The sequence below is a fragment of the Aythya marila genome (assembly GCF_965140915.1).
Source record: "Aythya marila genome assembly, chromosome: 2".
Classification (NCBI taxonomy): domain Eukaryota; kingdom Metazoa; phylum Chordata; class Aves; order Anseriformes; family Anatidae; genus Aythya; species Aythya marila.
This window is the reverse complement of record NC_139043.1, coordinates 39,824,301-39,850,303: the sequence shown is the minus strand read 5'-3', so window position 1 is coordinate 39,850,303 and position 26,003 is coordinate 39,824,301. Positions and strand designations below refer to the sequence as shown.

Genomic DNA, 26,003 nt, shown 5'->3' with positions numbered 1-26,003 from the left:
GTATATGTGCTAGCTGTACTCATGAGCTGTAATGTGAACACATTCTTGTACAGTATAAAATTTGAAAAGTGACTTAGTGTTGCTTGTGCTAGAGGACACAGAGGTCTTCATTCTTCTTTCTCATTAAATTTCAATTGGGGTGAGAAAAGCTGAAAACATATTGCTGCTTTGCTTGTGAAAAATGTCATTTTTTGCTTTGCAGGAAAATTTCCAGTGTTTTTAATGCAAAATGATATGTCTCAAATGACCCTATTGATAACTCATTTAAGAAACCTAAAATATATTTACATATTTGTATGTATATATTGTTTATATATACATAAATACATATATTGAATTGAATTTTACTGTCATTTTTGAAATTTATCATATGCAAGGGTTGAAGTTAGTTGGAAGGACAGAAACAAGTGTCTTTTTCTGTAGATGGCATTACAAAAAAAGTCTTTGTATTTTTGCTGGTGGTTGGTAGTCAATTTTTTTCCTAAAGAAAACAATTGCCTTCTCAATGGTTAGTTATTTATGTTTCATAGATCTTCGAATTCTTCAGGTCTGAAAAAAGTGCCTATTTTAAAATAGCAGAGATAGAAGTCATACTGCAGTACAAGGAGAAAAACAACCCTCCTTGTTACCTGTTCCTGGGTAAAGAGTTTGAAACTAGAATACATGTAGGCCGACGATTTTGTTGTTGATGTTGTTATTTTTCTTTAATAAATGCAGATCACTTCAAAAAGTTCTATATAGCAAGAAATAACCAGTCTAAAGGATCACTGCCTTGGTTTATGTGTGAATTCTCACTGCAGTAGAAGGCTGAGAATTTGCTGAAGCAGCAGGAGAGCAGTACTGTGAAATGAGGTTCAGTCAATGAAGAGCGATAAGTGTAGTGATCAATAAACAAGTGATTTGTGAACAGCAGCTGATGACTGTGAGTGTGCATTGGTTCCAGATGTGTACTGTAGGAGCAAGGCATGCTGAAGTGGATGATACTGTTATACTGCAAGGTAAGCCATTTACATTTGCCTCCTGACAGTGAGTGTTGATTGCAAATGACATTATTGGGCCTGATTTAAATAATGACAAGTAAAAGAATGATGATTTTGTCTCAACTAGGGAAATGAGAGGTAGGATGGAGTAGTCTCTTATGTGCAGTGGCTTAGGGGAAGGTCACTTGTTCAGTTGATGCTTTGTTTACGTGCAGTGTTTACTTTTCACATGCTTCTGTGACAAACAAAATGAAAATGTGTCAGATTTCAAATTAGAATGAGATGCAAGTAAATCCATATGTATTCAGAAGTATATATTTTTTGTCCTGATTGCCCATAGCTTGGCAATTTTCCTTATATTAAAGATTTTTCAGGGAAGAACCAAACTCGACAATATCAAAATTCACAATAGTAGACAATAGTAGTAGTAACTTAGCATGGTTTCTTTTGTTTTGTTTTGTTTCTATACAGAGTTTCTCAAACCGATTGGTCAGATATTCATTAAAGTACTAGTAAATATATTGCAGCCTTGTGAATCATACAGTCAACACTGAAGTTTTAACTATTGTAGTCTACACAGTTTTTAATTATTTATTTCCCTTTTCTGATTAGAACCCAGTCCTTCAAAGTATCTGTCATATAAGAAGTTCTTACTAATACAGGTAAATCCAGGAAAATTCCCTGAGACTACTAGTTTGAAAAGTAGTGTGGGTCTAAATTAATAATGGAGACTCATTTCTATTCTTCTAGAGTAAAGCTATATCAAACATTGAAAGGTGCTTTAAGTGTTCTTTAACCCAAGCTGTAAAAGATACCATAAATATAAAAAGTGACAGTTTCTATAATGCATAGCAAGAACAGCAGAAATTATGATGACTGCTGAGATGCTGAAGTCACTGTATGAATTCCTAGGTAGGAGGAAAATGGTGATCTGATTCTGCTTGCAGCATTTTTATGCCAATGCCTTCAGAGGTTGTTATCCTGACCTGCACTTGTGTAGGAGTGTGTTTATCCTGCTGTTTTTTAATGGAAGAATCACCATATTGCAAAGTTCTATTAGCTAAAGGTCACTACTACCTTTATATTTACCACTTCTCTACTTCTCTTAAAGAGCTCATTTAAACTGAAATCTAGTGCATGTCCAGGGAGATGTAATTTATTAGATTATGAAGTTAATTAGAGAGAACAATTCTGAAATAAAAAGTATTAAAAATTGAGACAAATATTTTGCAGTGTCTAACCTTTTGTCATAAAATAATGCTTCAAAATAAGGTAATTCTGGAAATTTCACATTTCAGTAGTCTTAAATGACCTCCAAAGTAAAAGAATATTTTATTGAAAATTTGAACTACTATTTGAAAAAAAAATAAAATTGAACAAGTTCCAGGGATTTTATAAACTTGTACTGATGTTTAATTGAGTTTATAAGCTTCTTCATTTGAATCAGTGTGGCTGAAGGAAGAAACTTCTTTTTAAGTCTTATAGAGCTTTAAATTCTGCCATGCATGACTTCTCAGAGGTTTCCAACAGCCTCAGCCTACCCAGACAGGTCAAGAGAGATTGCAGATGGCCAGCAGAGCCAGAGGAGACAGAAATAATTTACGGACTCAGCAGCAGTAGCTTTTGCAGATCACAGTGGCTGAGCAAAGTGCTCAGGCTTCCCAAGATCAGCGATTCTAGATCTGCTATGAGCATCTGCTGCAGAGTGCAAGAGGAGAAATATTGCTGTGAAGGTCTCCCAGAGAAGGCTGGAAAACATCAAGTAGCCTGCTTTCTTGCTTTCTGACTGTGTGTGGTTATGCCCATGCTTATCATGATTCTTTCTCAAAATCACATGTTTTAGAATAAAAAATAAAAATTAATCTAATTTGGTGGGGGTGTTATAGAGGTACTCAATTATGCTTTTTAATTATTAGCAACCAATAACATGTGAGAAAAGGAAAAAAAAAAAAAAAAAAAAAGGAATCCTGACAGTTTTGCACATGAAATACTTATAAGCATATATATATTTTCTGAAACTGAAAAATATTTTATATTTTTTACTTTTGTTTCCTATTTTAGCAACAATAAGGCACTATCACTAATTAATGTGTTCAGTGAGCTTGTGGACCTCTCTGGTAATTTTCTGTGTTTTGAAAGACATTGCTGAATATCTTGTAAAATCAGCAATTTTATACTGGGGATGATTTTTGCAAACAAAGTGAAACAACTGTCCCTACACTACAGGGGAGGTGTTGGCTTTATGTTTCTAGTTTGTCCATGTTTTCCTGTATTTTCATATTTTTTTTATCGAGCTGTATGTGTCTAAATTGTAAATAGGTAACATATTTCCGAGATCTTGGATCAATAAAAACTTACAGAAATAATTTCAAACCTTCCTGTTATATTTGCCTTAAAATGTATTTTTATGTATGTAACTCATGAAATATATATAAACAAATCCTCCCTATAGTATCCTACTCTCATTTTCTACACATGATTCAACAAAGGAGGGAATTATAATCATAGGAGAGTAATACAAGGAAAAAGCAGCATTTCCTTGCTCAGTAGGTCCTGGTGTTTTATGATACATGTTCCTGGACATGCGACATCTATCCAGCCTATGGAATTAAATCAGTCATACCTTGAAAACACATTTTTATTCACTAATAGTGAGTCATCTAAACTTATCCTTCCCCTGTCCCCCCCCCCCCCAAAAAAAAAAAATAAAAATCCACATCTCTCTTTTCCGTAATTAGATTCCTTTTCCAGGTTTTTATTTCTGATGCATAAGCATTTCTATAAATGCATTACATCTGGGTACTGTGATTAAAAGTTCATTAGAAATGTGACACAGACAGATAGGCTTTGTGTAAAAATAATTCCCCAGCTGCGTGTGTGATGCCCTATGTTGGCCTTGTGTGGCTATAACCTTAGCTGCTTCTGTAGGGCACTCCGTGTCATCTTATGGAAATGTAAAAAGGTCCAGATCTCCCAGTTTGTCTTCAGATATTTTCCCAATACACATCAAGGTTAGTCTAGTTTCCTAGATGTTTACCTCTGTCCCTAATATTGATGAAGATCTTAAGGTAAATGTGTAGCTGACATGAAAGAACTTTGTATCAGCTAAGAATACTTTACAGACGATATCCGCTTTCAAGACACCACAAAGAGAATATACTTTTAAAGACAGAAACTCTACTTTTACACTTCTCAGATAAATAGCACAAAAATCTACCTCAAAAAATGCATCCTGTAAATGAGCAGAGTTTCTGTCCCTGTTGCCATGAATGCTGTACTATAGGCATGTACTAAATGCAATGAATAAAATAAAAATACTGCAAAAGCATCAGCTAACCCTTCCAAACAAAGCAGATGTTCACCTTGATGTGTTTGCATTGCTTGGAAAATGATCTGCTCTCCATTAAATTCAACATTAAATGGCCCAGTGGGTGTAATGAAGCAATAAAAATAAATAAATAATTAAAGTACCTACACTTGAAAATGCTGCCAGAGCTACCTGAATGCTTTATAACGTACAGATAATCTGGAAAAGCAATTACTTTTGTGAAAATATAAATGATAATCTTCAAATATAAGCCTGATTCCTTAGCCTTTATTAACACTGATGTTTTTAAAAGTGCATTTACAGAGAGACAAACTGTATATATAATATTTTGTTTAATCTAGAAATCTCTTCCAAAGTGTGACTGACTGAAGTACTAAAATTTCTCTTGCTTTTTGATTTTCTTTGATGCCCTTTAATTCTTTTGGTTTAAGGGCCTCTAATTTAAAAAATACCCACACAACAGCTCCCTAAAACAAAAGTATAACGAAAAGGCAGATCTGTTTCTCACTTTTGCCTGTTCTTATATGGGGTAAGCATTCAGATTTCCTAAGGCTTAAGAAGGGTCTTCGAGTTGAAACCAAAGAATTCTGGCAATCTTGAGAAGTTATTTTGCAAACAAAAAGGATTTCTGAAGTTACTTTTGTGTGTATGTATATATATATATATATATATATATATATATATATATATATATATATATATATATGTACAAAACACAAACCTCTGACATTACTCTTAACTTAAAAAGCTAAAAAAAAAAACAACAAACAAACCACAAAACACAACAAAACATTCTCAATTTAAAAAATCTTTTGCTTGTGACCTTTAATTTCCTGTTTCCCAACATGACTAAATTTATTACCAGTTTATTCATTGTCTGACAGCTGCATCTTATATGCATAAGGAGGATTGTAGGGAATGAAATGTCTCTATTAAGATGATCATTCTTTATTTGGAAATGTGTTGGGGGGGCTTTTTTTTTATTTTTATAGCAAAATATCTGGAGCTAATTCTGATTTGCATTTTATTTATTTAGTTTTATTTTTAAAGATGCACTTTTATCAGTACATTGTTGACATATTTAGAAAAGAAAAACAAAATATTTCGAAAGGGTTGTTTCTATCAACAAAATAAAAACAAACACTAACTGAAACTTAAGGATGTTTTCAAAATTACCTACTTGTTTACAAAGATAGTTAGCTTCTGTAATGTGTTCTCGAGAATAGAATTTACTTATATTCAAAAGTGAGTTGCTCATTATGCCAAAACATCTGTGCATATTCTGTCTTTCTGCTGAGGTATAAATATTTGACTGGACATTTAGGTACTAGAAAAATTTAAGATCTTTAAAGTAGAATCTAGCACTTACAGTATTATGTTGTTCATGTGTCCAGTATGATTTCACATCAGGGAAATCATCCTGAGAGACTCAAAGAGGTAATTTTATCTATAAATTAAAAAACAATCCCAATACCTACAAAATTTCTGTAGTTCTGTAGATAGAGGTTCATTGTCTTCTTTTCCTTTTGCACATATTTTATTTTTCACAACTGTCTCTGTACTCTGCCAAATTGTCTAATTTATGTGTTGTTCAGAGTTAATAACCTGAAAAATCTGCATTTCCCCCCCCCAAACTTTAAAATCTATTCTGAATATGTATCTTGTCAGAAATAATGCTAAAATTAATGTTTTGTCCAGCAGAGATTTGAGTTGCAGATCATTCCAGTTTAAGCTGCAGTCAGACTCTTCTCTCCTTTCTTTTTGATCCCAGCCAACTCAGAGTGCTGTTGACAGGAGTTTTACAGCTGGAAGTTGAATTCAAAAATGTGGAAAACAGGAATATGGGGGGGGGGGGGGGAGGGGAAGAGAGAGAAAAAAAAAAAAAAAAAAGTGCACCCTACTCTTCAGGATACATTAGCAATAAAATATTATTTGGTAGGCAGAACCTTTGTAGCTTTACTAGATATGCCTTTGAGCATTTTAACTACTACCTTTTACACAGAGCCCACATGTGAGATGCTGCTGCTGGAGAGGGAGGTGAGGCAGCACAAACAGCTTACTTTACCTGCATGGGAAGAGACTCCCTGCAGTGCCTGGGTTCCAGATGCATCGCTGAACCTGGGTCTTCATTTGTCCCTATTTTAGGCAGAAGTCTTTGTCTTCACAAGGATCATCTCTGAAAAAAAAAAGATTGAATAAAAAACAAATGAGGGAATTTCATGGCTTGGCTCTGGCTGTAGAGATGTAAGTCACCACAGTAGCACTTCTCAGCTTTTTAGAAGCTGATGTTTGCAAATTAATTACTTGGCCTTTAAATAGTTCCAAACCACCCAAAGTGCTCCATTATGTTAGCACAGGCTTGAGAAATAGATATGTATTACTAGCTAATTGAATAACATATGGTGTTGATTAGTGCTTAGCTCTTTTTATAGAACTCAATTAAAAAAATGACTGCAGTATATTTTGAGACTATGAGATGTCTGTTGGTTGCTTCTGGCATGAGGGAACTGCTGAACCAAGAAATGATGAACTTTTTCTGTTTAGTTCATCTATAAGTTCCTCTTGGAACTCATAGTGCACATGGCTATGACTGGAGATAGGCTGCAGTCTGTTAATTTGCTGCAGTATTGAAATGCAGCCTTTCCTGAAAGATTTAAGTGCTCTCCCGGCAAAACAAAACAAAAGCCTAGGCTTTTATTTTTTGCGCTATTGCTCCAGATATTTCAGATGGATAAAAACCTACTCTTCCAGGGTTCAGTTTTCAGAGATGCATTCCTTGGGAGGAGTCCCAAGACATAGACATTAAGGTATAAAGCCCTTCAAGCCCCAAATAACCTCTGTCTCCTTCCACCTCATCTTCCTCCCTGCCACAAGGAATAAATGTACAGTGGAAAAACCTGCCTTTATCTCTTTCACTTGATGCAGCTTTTGCCCAAGAGATTCTTTTCCTCTTAAACTTTGCAAAAATCACCTGAGATGATGATGATTATGAATTTGTTATTACTCACAGAGATAATTGAAGTGGTATAACAGCTAGCAACAGTAATCAGGTTGGGAGGAGCAGGATGGTTAAGGAGAAATAGCAAATGAGAAAACAAGGTGTTTCTGTCTCTGTTGCATTTTTTTATTCTCTTAAACTACCTACACTACTTTATTTTGTGTGACATTTTTAAAGAGAAAATTTGGTAAATTGAGAATTCAAATGTGATGAGAACAATATTAGACAGGGAGTAATGAGAAATACTGATTTCTATCCCCAGGTTTATCATCAATTGGTAATTTAGGTCTTGGGTGACAAACCTGGATGACCTGACAAACTCCTCCTCCTTTTTTAAAAGGTGGTAATGGTTGTTTTTGTAGTCTTAAAACTTAGTAGAAAAGTCTACCAACAGTGTCAAATTACTTAATTCATGTTTTCCATATTTTCATATCACCTTTTATTGTATCGTATTCTATTTTGTATTTAATTTTCATCTGGAAGACAACAAAATCTGAAAAACTCAGAACAAAGGAAGTCCTGAAAAATCAATTATTTTAGAGAAGTCTTTCCAATCCCACTAAATTCCCATTCCCCAGTAACTCCTCCACTGAGATTATTCATCCATCCAGAGAAAACAGATTAGTTCTGCAGCATATTATGAAGGTTACTTGGGTCATCTGGGAGGGAGCTGTGTTTTAGATGGGCTGTGCTTTCACCGTGAGTGCCCTTTCACCATTTTCCCATTGTTCATCCTTCTCATTATATGTTTGTAACTGCCACAGCAGCGATGTGTAGAATAGACTGTTCATGTCCTAAATCACGCTGGGCCCACAACCAGGAGCAGGTGCGGTCTTGATCTGAATCAAAAGATTGTAATGTCAGGACCACATCCTTCAGTGATAATGAGGATGCAAGAAGCAAAAGCTACTTTATGTTCCTGTTCCTTTGCCTTCCCCCAGGCCGTATACCTTTGTATAGAATAGGTGTCAATATGTTAATTCTTAACTTCTCCCAAGAACAAGTCTCTAGAGCAAATTTTAGCATTTTGTTCAATGAGCTCGACCTAGAGGTTGCAAAGCCATTAGCTTCTTGATAAAGGGCTCTTGGTCACCAGACGCAACAGTCATTTTTGAATAACTGGTAAATAGGAAGACTATGGCTTGAGTTTTGGGAAGGGTCACAGCATGTATATTGACTCCTAGTGTGGAAGACCTTCTTAAAATCTAAGAATTAAACTTAAAATGACAGTATCTGACACAAAGGTCACCTTGCTACTGTGGCTGTCATCAGACAGTAACATCCTGTCCTCTAAAAGATCTAGCATCAAATGTATGATGTTTGAAAAGATGTGGAGACTGCAGATATTACCAGGGGGAAGGGAGAGGAGGTGTTCTGTAGTGTGCTGGTAACATTCCCCCAGAACTTGAAAACTGACAAAGTGATAGTTAGAAAGAGGATCTTGATGAGCAATCCCTCCTTCCCCCTCTCTCTCCCCAACAGGTTCTTTAAAAGCAGTTATTCTTTGTTCTTAATCTTTGGCAGAGGACTTACTGTTTCTCAAAAAGTAAAGAGAAATCAGGATGACCTGTAAATGGTATAAGGGTTAAAAACATCCTTTGGTTTATCCATGAATTCAACAAATACCACTAACATGCATTTCAGTAGAGAAAGCTTCTTATAGGCTGTTTTCCTGAGAATCAGTAGTACAGCCAAAGAAGTAGATCTGTTTTCAAAGAAGCAGCTCCCATTGGTAATTTGGCTTAATTACTCAGGGTTTCTTATTACCTGCAGAAGTCCAGTCCTTTTAAAGTCTTGAAGAGGCTATTATGGCAGCTGTTGGGAAGAAGCCAAGGAGAGATTCTTTAGGATATACCGTGTTGTTAATCAGTGGCAAGTGGTCAGCACTGAGTGTAACTGCCTTACCTGCACAGCAATCTTCTAATAACATTCTTGCCCTGGGATCCATATACTCCATTGACCTCTTAAATGAACCCAGTGTATTTGACTGTTATGTACATAGTCTGTCATAGTGATTTTGATAATTCTACACTGACAAGGCAGTCCAGAAATGAAACAATCATTTATAATACAAGTCGAAAAGTTTCCTTGCCGTATCCTTGAATAGAAAGTGTTTTCGTATTGCAGTTAAGAAGGTAAAGATAGTTTAATGGGAAAGACATGATTTCTAATCCCTTACATCCAAGCATATTTCAGAAATCTCCAGGCAGTAGCTATGTTAGCTAAACCAGCAATCACCACAAATTGTAGTTGTGTTGGTTTTCCACAAGGGACAGTTTTCTACTTCACAAAGCTATAATGTCATGCAAAGTTCATTTTACTGGTAAGCATCATTGAGCCAAAATTGAGTTCAGAGCTCCAGGGAAAATAAATGTAAGCATTTATCGGCAGTGCTATTTAAATTGGTTTGAAATTTTGAGTTCTTGATTACCTTGCTCATTCATTCTAGTTCACTGCTCTCCCCTGTAGGGCTCCTAAAGGTTGAGAAGTTAGCTTTATGTTAGGAGTGGTAGAAGGGCCAGAAGTTATCTGCAAAACTTAGGACTGGTTATATATTATGCAACCAGTACAGTCAAGATAAACTCTATACTGTAATGGCAGGGAAAGAGGGTTTTAACTTAACCCCTATCAATTTCTATGTAAGATCAGCATTCAAACCAATAAGAGATGGATAGCAATTAAAAACAGTTGTACAGTTAAGATTTTAATGTTTTCTTCTAACTATAGTCCATATAACTTCTCAACACAATAACTAAGCATTCTTTTCCTCACTCTTCCAATCAAAATTTATCCCTAAACATTTCATTCCATGAAATAAAGTATATAATGATAAACATGCAGGCATGAAGTGAAAGTCTATGTGCTGCTTTGCAAGAATTGGTCTGTATTTATGGAAATTCTGGTGGATCAACCTTTTTTTTTTTTTTTTTTTTTTTTTTTTTTTTTTTTTTTCCCCCAAATATTGGTTTGAGTGTCAAGTTGCATTTTAAAAGTATATCAGCAAATTATACTCAGTTTCTATCTTGTTCTCTATCCTTTTCTATCTGTATTTCTTTGTCCTTTCAGGAATACGGCTTAAGAAGGAATCAGAATATTTTAATTCTAAACTGCTTATGGTTTGTTTGTTTGTTTGTTTTCCAGATTTTATAGTCTTCATGTATTTGGAAATGTTTTGCTCAAACCATTTGTGTCCAATCAACATCCCAAATACTGCTATGTTGTGCTGGCTTACACCATCAGCTCGAGTCATTTGCACATGTATAATATTTCCCCTTAGTTCTTTAGTAGTGCTATTACCTATGCAGGTAGTGGTATGCAACCACTGTATTAATGAAATAGTGGTAAAATGTAGCATAATGTGTATTCCTGAAACTCTTGTTTTCCTAATTGTCATCTTCTAGTCTGTGGTTATAAATCTTTCCCTTCTTCCTCCAGATTTAAGAGGGAGATGGCAGTGTGAAAACATATTACAGCTGTAGTGCCATCATGGGTTTTTAATGAAAGCACAAATCAAATGGTAGATGTTTGAATCATTTATTTCAAAGGTGTATTTTCCCTTGTTATTTAATTGTGTCTTAATCTAGTGTGCGTTTTATAATTTCTTGTTCTGGAATGAGATTATATTGTTAGGCAGAAGTATTCTATATTTTAAAAATAAGGCTTTCATAGATTAACCTGTGTTGATTGGAATATTAAAGTGAAGTTATAACATGCTAATACGATTTACTAGGCTGCCTGCTAACTTATGTTAATGTTTTAAAAGGAATTAGATATATGTACAAATAGTGTACAATGTTTGTTTAATGTGCTAGATTCTAATTTATTTAGAGTTTTACGTTTTCGTTAGAAGATCTGTTTTATAGTAGTAATCTCATACTTATATGACAAACACTGTAAGACTAGAGATATATTGTAATTTTAAATTCACACTGCTCTCTAGTGGGGGATGCTTTCAATGCAAAAAGATGATGTATATTAATGTACAGCATGTATATAAACTGGGATTTCTGGAAAGTTATTTAGAACAATTCTTTAAAATTAGTGCTCTCACGTCAGTATTTTAATCCTTGTAACACTTTGAAAAAAATACTGAGTTTCTTAATTTAAAAATATTTTAAAGGGGTAAATTCTTCACTCTTCTTGGACTGAACAATATCTCCGGAAGGGTGAAAGGTTGATGGATTATTGCTGCTTCCTCAGGAGAAATCTCCTCCTTCCATTAGGAGAAATATGTTGTAGATGCTGTAGGAAAATCTCAGGTTTTCTCCTAAGCTTTCATAGCCTCATAAATTCTTAAGTGATGGTTGTGGTTTGTCTATGACAGTTAATATCATCACTGTTGATATAATAGGCTTGATTTAATAAATTACTACTACTTTGCTATTTTTCACTTTAATTTTTCTTTGGAATTTATTGTTTAGCCTGCTTTTTCATCTCTTGTTTTAGGCAGCTAAAATTCCAGATAACAGAGCCAGCTATGCACAAAAGCAGAAATAATAATACTGACTGAGCTGTTTTTAAATTACAGCAGATGCAGAGCTCTTCTCAGAAGTTGGTCAATATTATTTATAACCCTATCGTCTTGTTAAATGAAATTGAGTTTAGTTAGCAAAAAAAAAAAAAAAAAAAAAAAAAAAAAGAACATACTAATTAAATTTTAATAAAATCTGAAAAATCAGATTTAAACTGTTTTTGATATTACTAGCTTTTTGTCATGTATATTTAGATAGGTTTGTATCTGTGATTTGATTCCAGTGCAGTAAGTGTGTTTTAATCTTTCAGAGGACCAACAAAATGTTTAACTGGTTGCTAATCGCATGAAATTTTCAATACTTGAAGTTCTCTCAAGAATGACTTGCAGCATTATAGTGCAATCAGACAGATTCAAAAGGTTTTTTTAGGCTTATTTTTTAGATGCTGAACTTTATCTTGATCTGGTTTTAAAGGCATCTGTCTGTAGACCATTTTCTTGTGTTGCTGCAATGAAGTTTTTTGATCTCTAGGTTGACTAATTTGTCAGTTAAAGACCAAATAGTAGTGTATTTAGGACTGCAGTAATTTTGTCATTCAAAATACAGATTAGATTATTTGGCTAGATCTTCATTTATTCATTAAGTCTGGGAGAACAAAGCAGTTTAAAGATTTATGTGCTGTATAAAGGTCTCATCAAGATGCTAAGTTGGTATAGCATTTTGTACTCCTTTAATAGTAAATAAGGTTTGCAGTGCACAGAGCACTTCTTTACATGTATAATTTCTGCTCACCTTTAATCATAGAAGTTCATGTTTATGTTGGCTTCACTTTAAGTCCTGCAGGTGAGATTTTCTTCTCATTTCTGTAGTTACAGTTTGGGATTAGCTGAATCTAAATTCTCCAGTTAATCCTTAATTTGTAATGCTAGAAAGTTAAGAAAGTAATACAGCATGATTATTATTTGCCTTTGGATTCTTTTTGAAGCAGACAAGTCAAAATGTTGTAAGAGATTGGTTTGAAAACATCACTGGGAGTGGAGAAGGAATGACCAGGGCTTGCTAAATACCTAAGCTAATTAATAAATTCAAGGACAAGGTATGTGCAATTATTTAACTAAAATGTAGGGCTTTTATTTTTTTATTCTATTAATTATGACATTATTAATATATATATATGGGGACCCTTCCATTACTCTCACAGGCAAAATAAACTTGACTTGGTGAAAATTAGATTAATTTATTACTGATTTAAGTTGAGTAGGATGGTGAGAAATTAAGACAAAAAAATAAAACACCTTCTCCTCTTCCCCTCTTTTCCCACTGCTTCAATCCTCCATTCCCACCTCTTCTACTTCCTCCCCACTGCCCCCTGGCACTGAGCAGCACAAGGGGCTAGGAAATGGGGGTTGTGGTCATTTAGATACTAACGCTTTCCCTCTGCTGCTACTTGTTCCTTTCACTCTTTTCCCTCTCCAGTCTGGGGTCTCTCCCATGGGGTACAGTCCTTCATGAACTGATCCAACATGGGTCCTTCTCATGAGCTGCAGATCTTCAAGAACTGCTCCAGCATGGGCCTATGCCATGTGTTTTATCCTTCAGAGGCAGACTGTTCAAGCATGGGTCCCTCACTGATCTGCAGCTGCAGATCACCAAATCACCTGCTCCTGTGTGGGCTCTTCTCCACAGGCCACCTTTCCTATAGGAGCCTTCTCCTTAATGGGCTCTCCACAGGTTGCAGCTTCCTTCAGATCACATACACATGCTGTGATTTGGGGTCCTCCGTGGGCTGCAGTGTGGAGATCTGCTCTGACTTGGCAGCCGGGGGACACTTTGCTTCATGATGGTTTTCTCCACAGGCAAATCTCCGCTCCAGTGCTTGAAACACCTCTTCCCTCTTCTTCTTCACTGACCTTGGTGTCTGCAAGACCATTTTATACATTTTTCTTACTGTTCTCTCTTACAGGTGCTGAATAGTGTTTTTGCCCTTTCTTAAATATGTTTTCCCAGAGGCATCACACCTTTTGACTGGTGGGATGAGCTTTGGCCAGCATTGGGTCTGTTTTGGAGCCCGTCAGAACTGGCTCAATGTGACATGGGGAAGCCCTCATTCTCTGCACAGAGGCCATCCCTGCAGTGCCCACTACCAAAAACCTGCTGTGTAAAACCAATGCAATTTCCCACCGAAGATGACAGCTAAGATGTGAGCTTCACCTAGGCTGTGCTGAGGAAATTTCTAACAATCTATATTAGTTCAACTTTTCATAAGATAATTCTCAATTCAACAAACTATTTTAGGGTTAAGATAAAAATAACTAAAAACATCTGGGAGAGTTTGATTCCAGTGGCTGATGTAATAGTGCCCCTAAATGTCTAAAGACATTCATCTGAATAGCTGTGAAGTTACTCAAGTTACATAGCAGAACTAAAAAACATCTACAAAAAACAAAATATGTGAATGGTAATTTAGTAGTAAAATAAGAAAATACGAATAATAATTTTCAGCATTTTACTAGTCTACAGATGTAGAATTCCTGTGTATATTACTTCGCATTACTCATCAATTTTCTCTGTTCTGTTCTTTCTACCCAGAAAATATGAAGAAGCCCTGGAGCCCTGACTTACCAGCTGATAACCACTTGTATAATTCAGATTTCACATCCATCCCAGGCAGAGAAAGTGAGAAAGAATTAGCACCTGATGGCACTGAAGAAAAGAAGGAGAGAGAAAAGAAACAGACCAATTTCACTTTGTGCAATGTTTGTAACATTCAGCTGAACTCTGCTGCTCAGGCACAAATCCACTACAATGGCAAATCCCATCAGAAGAGGTTAAAACAGCTCAGCAATGGAAATCTCAAAAGTGATAATGGTGAGCATTAATATATATTTGTATAACTTTTGCCTTGTGTAAGCTGTATGGCTTTACCTATTTAGTACATATGGAACTGGATGTGGACAGTTAAATATGCTTTTTGCAAAATTAACTTTGTATTTACAAATACCAAATTTAAATATCCATGATCTCATTATTCTTCAGTGTTATATATTCTTCTATTGCATTCTTGGGGCAGGAAGAATTAGATTAGATGCAAGAAAGCTGATGAATCAGGTATGCAGTCCTAAGTTTTAAATATTAAATTTTTAGTGGATTGAATACATCTCTTAATAAACTTTCATAGATTTATTTTTATTTTTCTTTAAAAAGGTCTCAATCAAAACTTTAAGGACTACTTTTAGCAAAATGGATTTAGTTATGCCCTTGTGATCTTGTACTACAGAGAACCTTGGCTCATTGTGTATAGAATTGTCAGTAAACACTGTTATTGGTGTTGAGCTGAGAAATGCAGCAATGTGCATAATGTCAATATATAAGAGCAAACATTTATTTTGTTCAGCCAAATCCTTTGATGTTAATGCAGAGACTCTCTGTGGCTTCAGAGTACTTGGTGTCATCCCTAACATGAATGCCTGGCAAATAGCTAAAGGGTATACTGTCTGTGTTGTTTCAAGTGTTTTGATTTTATATTTTGTTTACGTGATGGTGTTGGTTCAGATTCTTTGTCATTCCATTTACATTTTGATGGTTTTCAGCATAATCCATGATATTTCACATTTCACAGTCTGTTAGAAAGGTTGCACTTGATAGGGGTGTTTTTGCTTTTAATTGATTTATGGCAGTTACAAAATAAATTGGAAAAAATACATTACACAAAACAAATACATTCTCTAAGGCATTTCACTTTAGTTTTGTCATTTAGGTTTCAACCTACAGTTAGCATAAATCTGTTCAACCCATGTCTAGCATAAATCTGTTTAAAGATCTGAGTTGAAGCCCAAAGGAGGTGGAACAAAGATTGGTTTTGTTTTAATCTGTTTCATTGATGGCTTTGTGAAAAATATGTTGTGGTAGGTGGCATGTTTTCCTACCATCAGAGTGAGTTGTGTGCCTCAAAAAAAAAAAAAAAAATCATGCCTGGGGCTTTATGTACAGAAATAGATCAGATTACGTGGTCCCTGACAAGAAAAAACAGATTACTATGTTATAATTTTGGTTCTCAATTTCATAACTTGTAATGCTTAACGTTGCTGTAGTAGGGGTAGATTTACACTGTTCTGGTCTGTTTCTATGTATATTTCTATGTCATAGGAATGAGGGCTTTAATAGGATGCACTTAGACCTTTTCTTCAGACCTACAGAAGCATTCTTTAATATTAGTGTTCCATGAATTACTTCCTGCCCATTTGTAGAAGCATGTGCTTAGCACTAATCCTCAATAGGGTTTAAGAGGTATTTTAATATTGTCTTTGCTTTGTCCTGGTTTTAGGAGTATGAGAGCTTGCTGGGAATAATATATGGATATGTTGATGAAGTATGTTGGATGTGGGTGCTTTTCTGTGAGGATAAGCTCATTTCATTAAAACAAACCAATAAAACAAAAACAAACAAATAAAAACATCACACTGAATAACACAAATAATTTTACCTTTAAGTGGCAGAGTACAACTTTTAGCACTGTTCACAGTTAAGGCTTAGAAAGAATACCACTAACATTAATAGGAGCTGTGTGAGTGCTTAAAGATTGGTTTCCTAGATATTAAAAGTAGAATGTGGTTATCCACAAATGCATTCTTTCTAAAAACAAATAAATGCATTCTAATGTTATTACTGTCTTCAGTTAAGGTAAAATTGTGTTGTCTTTGTTATTAGAACAACAATTTTGGTAGTGACAAAGTGTTGTTTTTCTGCAGTTCATTTTTCTGCTTTATTCCATGGCAACAAAATCATTAGTAATTAAGCAATACTGAAATTAGTGTCAAAGTGTTTCAGTCATGCATCAACATTTATATTCTAGGGAGTATCAAAGCAGTAGCATATCAGTATGTTTCTTATTTCCTCCTTAAAATGTATCTGTATCTCATGCTTCCATTTGTAATCAGAACATAACTAACTGTCTAGCTTTTTGTTTCAAAATGAAGTAATTTCTGGAGGGTTGCTGAAAAGATGACTCTCCAAATCTGGCAAATCTTTGAGTATCACCAAAAGTAGCACTCCACTGGGAGAAGAACATAGCAAAGAGCATAAGGAAGCGATTTTCCCATATCACTACACTTTGACATTTCATATTCTTCAAACTGAAAATTACAAGTGAAATAGAGACCAATATTGTATATTTCTTTCTAAAACTGAGTGTATGAACTGAAAAATTAGAACTGAATATTTGACCTGAACAGCCCATAATTTTAACAGAGATGCACTGCTTGAGATCCCTTTTCTAAATCAAGTAGAAATCAGGACCTGACAGGCCTTCCACAATAACAGCCTTGGTGAAAACTGGTATACTTAAAATATGAGCAATATTTTTCAAATGAATTATTGTTTTGTTGATGAGACCCCAGCAAGCTCAAGTGACACAACTGTGGCTGAAAAAAAATATTACTTGACCCTTTCAGTTTATCATGTGTACACAAATGAAGCTTTTTGAAGGTCACTGATGTAACTAAAGTAACTGTTAAAAGATGCACAATACTGTTTATTCAATATGTGTCAATAGGTTGCTTTATTTATGAGAATGGCGTTTCTTGTGTAGAAATGTTATTGTCACAGAAGACAGCTGTTATGCTCAGTGTTCAGGTTTCTGGTCTAATCACTTGAGACTAAATTCTGGTGTAAATTGAAACTTTTGCTTCATGAGATTGTTGTCTAAAACTTCATCATCAATGATTTTTCAGTGTATATATATACTGTGATTAGCTCTGGGGCCCCCAGCACAATAAGGACACGGTTGTATCCCAGAGGAGGGCCACGGGGATGATCAAAGGGCTGGAGTACCTCTCCGAAGACAGGCTGAGGGAGTTGGGATTGTTCAGCCTGGAGAAGAGAAGGATCCGGGGAGACCTTATAGCATTCTTCCAGTACTTCTTTATGTGAAAAGGCTAGAAAAAAGTGTTGAAGTGTGACTGTTCCATGTTTTTTTTTCATCTCTAAATTATTCCCTGAAAGATGGGTTTACATGTTTTTATATCATGAGGGGTAATAGAAATAGAGGATTAATTTATATGAAGCATGTATATACAGCCCATGTATTGTTCCCAAACACTTTGCAATGGATTGAAAGAAGGTAGGATTCAACTGTATAAGTGTTTGACTGTAATTAAAGCTATCATGCTATAATCATCATCTTCAAACTGTGAGGAGTAGCTTTTATCTGTTGGACATAAATGACAGAACATGTTAACAATGCACTTGAATATCTCTGTGTAATTTCATAAGGTAAATTGCTTAAGCAAAAGTCTATTAACCTCTGCAAATATACAATTAATAAATAATGTGCATCATGGGGATAAAACAGCATCACTTTGCTGCTATACTAGTATTGGTACTGAATTTGAAAAACTCACCAGATATACTCTAAAAACTTTGCAAGTGGTTTATTCATCAGCTTGGCACATTTGCTATATGAGACCCACTTATTGTCTTCCTGCAGCAATGCAGCCTCAGAACAGCACATTGTGAAGTCACAAAAATGATGTCGTGTAGTTGTGGAGACACAATGTTTCTTGTGCCATTACCTGGTACAGTGATCTGAGATGGCTTAAACAGGCATGGTGAGATCTCAGCACTTCTGTTCCTGAACTCTGCATATTTGGGAGTAATACTTTGGGAGTAAATTTTGTGTGTTCCTTCCTCTTAATAATTGCCTTTCATGTCACTTAAAAATACTTCTCACACTTTCTTCATTACACTGTAATATATTCCTTTTTCCTGATTTTTTTTTTTTTTTTGCCTGTCAGTTCTTGTGCATGCAGTGACAAGATGGCAAGCAATTTGGTGGAAATTTTGAGTAAATTTTGGGATTAAAAAGGGGTAAAATGATTTTCCAGCCCGGTGCACTGAAATTGCATCACTTCTTACAAAGCCAGCCTTGACATTGTGGAAGAAGGTGAGCTTTTTGTGAAATAGTTTATCCTCACCAGGAGTAAGAGTCAGGGTCCTGCTGATAGGATGGAAAATTAACTGTTGATGCAAATGTATAGCAGTACCAATGAGAAAGGTGATATTAGCAATAAATAAATAAATAATGTAAACCATAATTTTCTTTGTGCTTTCTGTACTGTAAATTGCTGAATTATAATGAGTGAATGGGGCATGGTTAGGACAAAAACTGAAACTCCTCTACAATACTTTACTTTAGATAACAAATGGAAAAATAATGAAAAAGATGAGAAATGCTACAAAATTCATAGAACTCCCTTCACTTTAAAAATTGATTTCTGAAACATTATTCTTTTGAAATACAGAGTCATTTAGTTAGTGGGATATTTGGTGGTAGTTTCTTTACCTGTCTCTGTGGTTATTTACTCTCTGAATTCATAACCTGGACAAGTGACTATCCAGTTTAACAAGTTTTATTTAATTTCTCTTAAACTAAAGCTGCCTTCACCTTTTATTTCAGTGAAATTTCATCTTAGCAGAGTTTCCTTTTACTGTGAGCAAGAACAGTGAGTGCATGGAAGAAATCGAAAAGTTCAGATTAAATAAAAAATAAATATTTTTTATCCTTTACTTTACATGTACATGTATCCTTTACTTTACTTTACAAAAATCAAATATCTTAATTCAGCACTAAATATTACTTAGGAATGAATAACAATTTGATTGTTATAGTTGTGCTATTATATACCCTGAGAGTAAAATCTTTTTCTCATACTTTTTTTTTTTTTTTTCAACCACACTCAGTGTAGTTTCAATGTAGTTTCAACACAGCAGCTTCTGAGATGATAATTCCATAATATCTACTCAGTAAATATTTACATAATGGTTAAAGGAAATTACTAACTTTTTTTTTTTTTTCCTTTGTCCAAATCCTGATTTTTTACAGTCCTGAGGTAGGAAATCCAGAAGATTCATCTGAACCACTTGCAGATCTATTCTCTAACATTTCTATATTTCTTTGCTAGATCTTTTCTAGGTCTGTGTTGCTGCTACCCTTTTCATCTCTTCTGTCACTTTTTTGATCATGAAAACTGACAACTTCGGGGAAGACATAATTTTACTTTATTTAAGATGTTAAGCTACCAAGCTACAGCTTTCAGGCAAGTGGTGTTGCCTCTGCTTTTCATTGCCTTTGTCTTCCTTTCAGAGAATAGGGTTGGGTAGAGCAGTAGTGAGGAATGGAGGAAATCATCAGATAAATTATATTGTCCTTTAGAGGAGGCAACTTTCTGCTAACTTCCTGGGAAACAAGTATTTCCAGATGAATTTGGGATGTCACCGGAAATCATGTCTCTAGCGATGACAAGTTCTTCTTAAGGTAAAGCAAGAAGCTGTACCATAACCAACTATTTTACTGTTCTGTGTATTTTACTGTTTTTTTTTTTTTTTTTTTTTTTTTACTGTTACAAACTCTATATTATGTTCTGATGCAGGGCCTCATGGCCAGTTATCCAATATGAGTTGACCTCTAGTTTAAAGCCTCTAGTCTGTGGGTCACAGATGCCAGTATTCTGTAAAGAAGCACAGGAAGCTTGTCCTGGGTATTATTTAACACCTCCCAGATGTCAAAGCTAGAAATCTCTGGACAAGTAGGATTATTTGAGGGCAGCGCAAAGTAACACCCACTGCTCCCAGATGCAAATCTTTCTACTTATGCTGATGCACTTGTCTGCTTTCATCATATTCATGTTCCAGTTAATGAAATATTAATATAGTCTTCTGCTTTAAAAGTACTTTTGCAAACAAGATATGCTTTTATAGCACTACCTGTGTTTGCAGATTTTTTTGTTTGTTTTTTTAATTCTGAAATGCAATATCTCACCAGGTATGACATCATAGTTCATCACAACAGTTACCATGTGATAAAATGTTGTATCATTGAACAAATTCAGTTTAAGAAAGAGTCAGCTCACACCCACCACAAGTGTGATGTTTGTTTTTCCCTTGATAAGCAGAGAAGGATTCACTTGGCTTTGTGAGTATCCAGAAAACGGTGGATGGCAATTATAGAAAAACTGTTTGTGTATGTGCAAATAGCCGTAGGTAGCAGTCAGCTGTTTCCATTAAATACAGAGAGATATAACTAAATTGTAATGTAGACTGATCATAAGTAGACTCTAGCATTGTCTCGAGTTGTGGGCAGACTGTGGAGAGTTTCATCACTGCACTTGGAATTGCTTCAGTAATGTCAAATGCAAATTTTAGCAATCCCTCAAACATTTTTTTGGACTGAGGAGGAGAAATTCTTGGCAATTAAAGAATTCCTCATGTACATGGCTAGTGCATCTGGTAATTGTTCCACTGAATATCACGACAAAATACAATATCTATATTTCATATATATAGAGAGGAGACCTCAAAACAACAAAACTGACATTATTAACTATGAGTAACTATGCTTACCTAAAAATTCTTCAAAGAAGTAGAAATTTATTGCTAAATGTTTAAAGTATTTCTGAGGTTTCTTGTTGTTCTTCAAGTACACTGAAGAATGTGTTTATGTCCTTTGTTGAAGTATGACCTCAACTGATAAATTCCTTTCTTTTCTACCATCCAAGGTTACAACTGAATAAAACCTGCTGTGACAGTTTGTTATGAATCAATCCATTTAAGGTATACAAAGATTCTCAACTGATGAGAATGTCTGCCCGTGGTCTAAATTTCATAAACATTTCATAAATTTCATAACTACAGATTTGAAAAAGTTACAAACCGGGGTTGTTTCTGGTTTTCTGTGTGGATATAAGACTACACAGGATCTCTTTTAATATCCCCACATGTATAGCATGCCCTGTTCTTGGGTAATATCTCCAAAGCAAGATGCTTAGCACGTTGTCTTTGTCCATAGGACTGTTTATTGGATTGTCCAATTGTCAGACAGCTGACACAAGTCCTTTTGTAGCCCCTTACTTTGCTGGCTGCTAGCAGTCAGAAACCCTATCCAGATTTGCTATGATAATACACAGAGAGTTGAAGTACTTTAAAATTATTTTCAACAGCACAAAAAGGTTGCTGCTATATGAAGGTTATGGGTTGAAAATCATGAAAACCATTCTTCATCGCTTGTGCATCTACTTGCTACATTCTACCATACTGTGTTCTAACTCTGTATGTTTCCAACATTGTTCTCTCACTGTCGGTTCATTCTTTTTAGACATTCACGACCCCCACATCCTCAGGACTTTATGTTACTCCTAGCTGTACAACACCTTTTCTTCTATGTTGTAAAATAACTGCCATTTTAGTTCTAAAATCTGTGCTTAAAATTTATTTGCCAAAAGCCGGAAAGCAACTGTCATCTTGTTTTTTTTGCACAGCCACATAAGGTCAACATAGCCTCTTTTAAATCTTTTTTCTTCAATTTATTTATTTATTTTGCTATATAGTTTCATGTTAGATCCTGCCATACACATTTTTTGTTTGAACTGCTTTGTCTGTCCTTTTTAAAGTAAGTGCTGTTTTAGGTAAGTGTTGTATTAATTTGTTTTGTGCTATAGCAGGAATACCAATAAACAATAATCAGCTGTGAAAGGCTCAGTTAATCCAGGAACAATCTTTCTGGTCCATTTGTGCTGTTTCTGAACTGTGCTGAGACACTGGTCTGCCATTCTTTACTTCTTCCTGAGTGTGGCACCAGTCTCACTTCTGAGAATACTGGCATTTGATCTCCACTTGCTTGAACAGCTAACAAACTGTTGAAACCTGTTTTGCAGGATCTCCATTTAGTTCTGCTTATATCACTAGGTCCAATATAGATTATGATGACCATGGCTTTCTTCCAGACCTTCTCAGTAACTTGTCTTCTTTTAATATGATTTTTTTTTTTCCCTGCACTGGCATCTGGTAGGCAACAAATCTTCTATGAGTCATGATAACACACTAAACTTATCAACATTTCCCAGTATTAGAACTCAGAACTAGCTTTTCCCATATTCATTTTTCTCTATACAAATGTAAGTATATATTCATCACTGAATAATTTTGTACTTCTCATGTGTCCCTCATTTTGTAAATATTTTAGGCTATAGCATAGTTTAAGCAGTATTTTGGAGCTTTCTTTGGAGCATTTCACTAATGTTGACTTTTTCTTATTTATGACCTTTCATTCCTCTAATTCAAAATACACTGTCTTCTTGATAGTCAGTCATGTCCTTGATTTTTTTTTTTAAATCCTCTGACATGCTTCACAGTAGAAGAAAATACATCTCAAGATCAGAGTTTTAAAGCCAGTTCCAAGTACAACAATTACAAACTCCTGTCAAGTTCAAGAGAATGAAGCCAGTTCCTCACTGTGTTGAGTAACTTAGTGTTAGCACATATTTATGGCATTTCAGTTTACGTCATGAAGAAAACACTAATTCTAATCTACAGTTCACCCTGATACTGTGGGAGTTAATCTGTATAATGTGAGAAACATCGAAAAGATAATGCTTATAGGTTAGCCTGGCTGGAGTGCCAACATTGCAGATATATAAACATTGTCAAGATTTTTCCTTCCTTTTTTTCATACATGAAATCAGAGAGCTGGAAAGATACACTTCTTGTAAGCAACAGAAAATAGCAGAAAACTTCATAAATTAATTCTTTGTTCTGTAATCAAAATTAAAATTCATACAGTTCTTCTCTAGGTAGTTTGTTTCAGAGTAGGATGCCTTTAAATGAAAGTCTTGCTAATAGGGATAGTATATGATTTGTTGTATGGAATATAATGTGTGAGTGTGTTTTTTTTTTTTTTTTTGTAGAGTGTTGTCTTTTGCGTGCTTTATCAGCATAATTTTTGTTAGACTAGAAGCTAAAATAAGACAGTCTCCCTTTGCACTGGATAAGATGGTGTTGTAGAAGGAAAAAGAACAACAGTAATTTTGTGATCAAACATTCTGCAAGCTTCAAATAATTTCATTGGACAGGTAAACCTAGGTAATAGGAAAGTAAATTTGGAAATGTCAAAACCACTCACCTGCCATTCCTGAGTGCAGCTGGTTAACAATTTTGTCAAAGATTATTCAGAAATGGAGTAAATGGATTATTCAGAAATGGGATATTACCAGAAATAACCCCAGCTCAGTAATGATATCTGATACTCTGAAGTAACTTTGCTATGTGTTGCATTAAAAATTAGAAGTTTTAAAAAGAAACAGTTCAACTTTTTGGAGTAGTCTCTGACTTCACACCCATAGGGCAATATGGTCAAGCCTTCAGGACAGTTGTATGCTGGGAAAGCTTCAGTGCCAAGCTGAGTAGTACATTTTGAAGGGATTGATATGGAAGAAACATAAAACAGTGATGCCTGGAAAGAAGCTAATTGTGCTTCCATCTTCATAAAAGGTAAGCATCAGAAGCTGGTCAGTCAGTTATCAGTTGCTAGGAAGTTTATGGAGCAAGTCTTTGAGAAAGCTATTTATACGAACATGGAGGTGGTTGGAAACAGCCATCATGTAGACTTTTTTCACAGAACTAGTCATTTCATCATAGAAGGTAATTAGGCTGGTCTTAGAAAGAGATATCACTTTACTTGACTTTAGAAAGGGTTTCAACATTGTCTGCCTCCCATAGGAGGCTGCTTATTGTAGCTAACTTGGTGAGCTCTCCACTCTGGATGGGTGGAGTACAAAGTAGATTAGAAACTGACCAAACCATCAGGTTCCAAGGGCAATTATAAACCTTTCACATTCTAGCAGGCAGGTGATTAGTTTTGGCATGCCCCAAGGATTGGTAGTGTTGACAATGCTGTTTAGCATCCTCATCAGCTTTTGTGACAATAGGAAGGGACGTATTTCCTTACTAACCCTGCAGATGACACTGTACATAGCAAAATCTTTGGTCTGATGAAATACAACTCTGCTATTGAGAGGAACCTCAGCAAGCTGGAGATGTGGTCCAGCAGAAACCTAATGAAGCTGAACAAATGCAAAAATGTTAAATACATCACCTAGAATAGGACAACCTCATGCACCATTCCAGCTGAATGGCTAGAAAGCAACCTTGCAAAAAATGACCTAGGGTCTTGGTAGGCAACAAGCTGAACATGAGTCATCTGTGTGCTTTTGTAGAGGTGAATGCTTAGCTGCACACCGAGCTGCATTTGCAAAAAGATGAGCAATATGTTGAGGCAGGTGGCAAAAAGATAAGCAATAAGTTAACGGAGGTGATGACTATCTGTCCCACACTTTTGAGATTGTATTTGGAGTAGCGTGTCCAGTTTGGGTCCCACAGTAAAAGAGAGACATCAAAACAGAGTGAGTCATGAGGAGCATCATCACTAAGATGGCCAGAGTGCTGGAGCACATGACTCATAAAGAAAAGAGATAATGGGGTATCCTGATGTGGTCTTCAACTTCTTAGAGGGACAGAATGGATATGTATACCAAAAAAGGTAAGAGGGAAAAGTCACAAGTTGCAGCAAGGGAAATTTTGATTATATTTATGGAAAAAAAGCATTCGAACTTCATAATAAAAATGAGTAAGCACTAGAGTAAGTTGCCCAGAGTGGTTGTGGAAATTACTGTCTGAACACCTTAAAAATTCAGCCTGATCTGAGGTTGTAGTAGGTTCTGTTTTGAGTAGGAGGCTAGAGAAAATTAGAGAGATTTCTTTCCTTCTGAATTGTTTGAAGCCTCTTTAGAAAATACACCAGGAAAGCTTCACTTTTAAAGACTGAGGGACTACTTACTTAATTTACATCAGAAGGAAGGTCTATACAGCCAAAGTCTTGGGTGTTTCTACATAAAAGTGTGTTTAAAAAGAAAAAATGCCAAGAAAATTTGTCTCTGAATGTCAAGTCACTGATACTATTTGACAGAAGCATAACAAATAAGGTAAAATCTGGATCCTTAGAAAGGCTTTAAGATGTAAAACAAAGTGTTGAAGCCTTTTCTAGTATTTTTATTTTTCATCAAATTTCCTCTCACATAGTCAGAACTGCTGTTGACTCATGTTATAGTCTATCTAGTTAAAAAATATCTAAATAAAATTCTTGTCTGTTTCAAGATGAAAACTAGGAACAAAGCTGCTAGTTTACAGAGATCTTGTTTTTCAAAACATTCTTCTGCCTTTTGTGGTAATACAGGAAAGAACAGGTGCTGCAAGGTGCAGCAAATAACAACAGATACCATATTGTTCAATGATATAGGAAGAAAGACTTGGTCTTTGTGACAAGCCCACTTTTAATAGCCATTCATACTTATTTCTCTTATACAACTTTTAATGCAAATCACTGAAGATAGGAACAATAG

At 35.2% G+C, this 26,003-nt stretch overlaps 1 protein-coding gene across 2 annotated transcripts in view; it reads left to right on the top strand.

Annotated features, from left to right (window-relative positions):
• Positions 1–26,003, top strand: part of ZNF385D (zinc finger protein 385D) — a 430,542-nt gene that overhangs the window by 69,202 nt on the left and 335,337 nt on the right. For both annotated transcript variants that reach the window (XM_082754569.1, XM_082754568.1), the window contains exon 2: positions 14,368–14,646. In XM_082754569.1, coding sequence (XP_082610695.1) covers positions 14,368–14,646 — 279 coding nt within the window. The remainder of the gene's footprint in view (positions 1–14,367; positions 14,647–26,003) is intronic.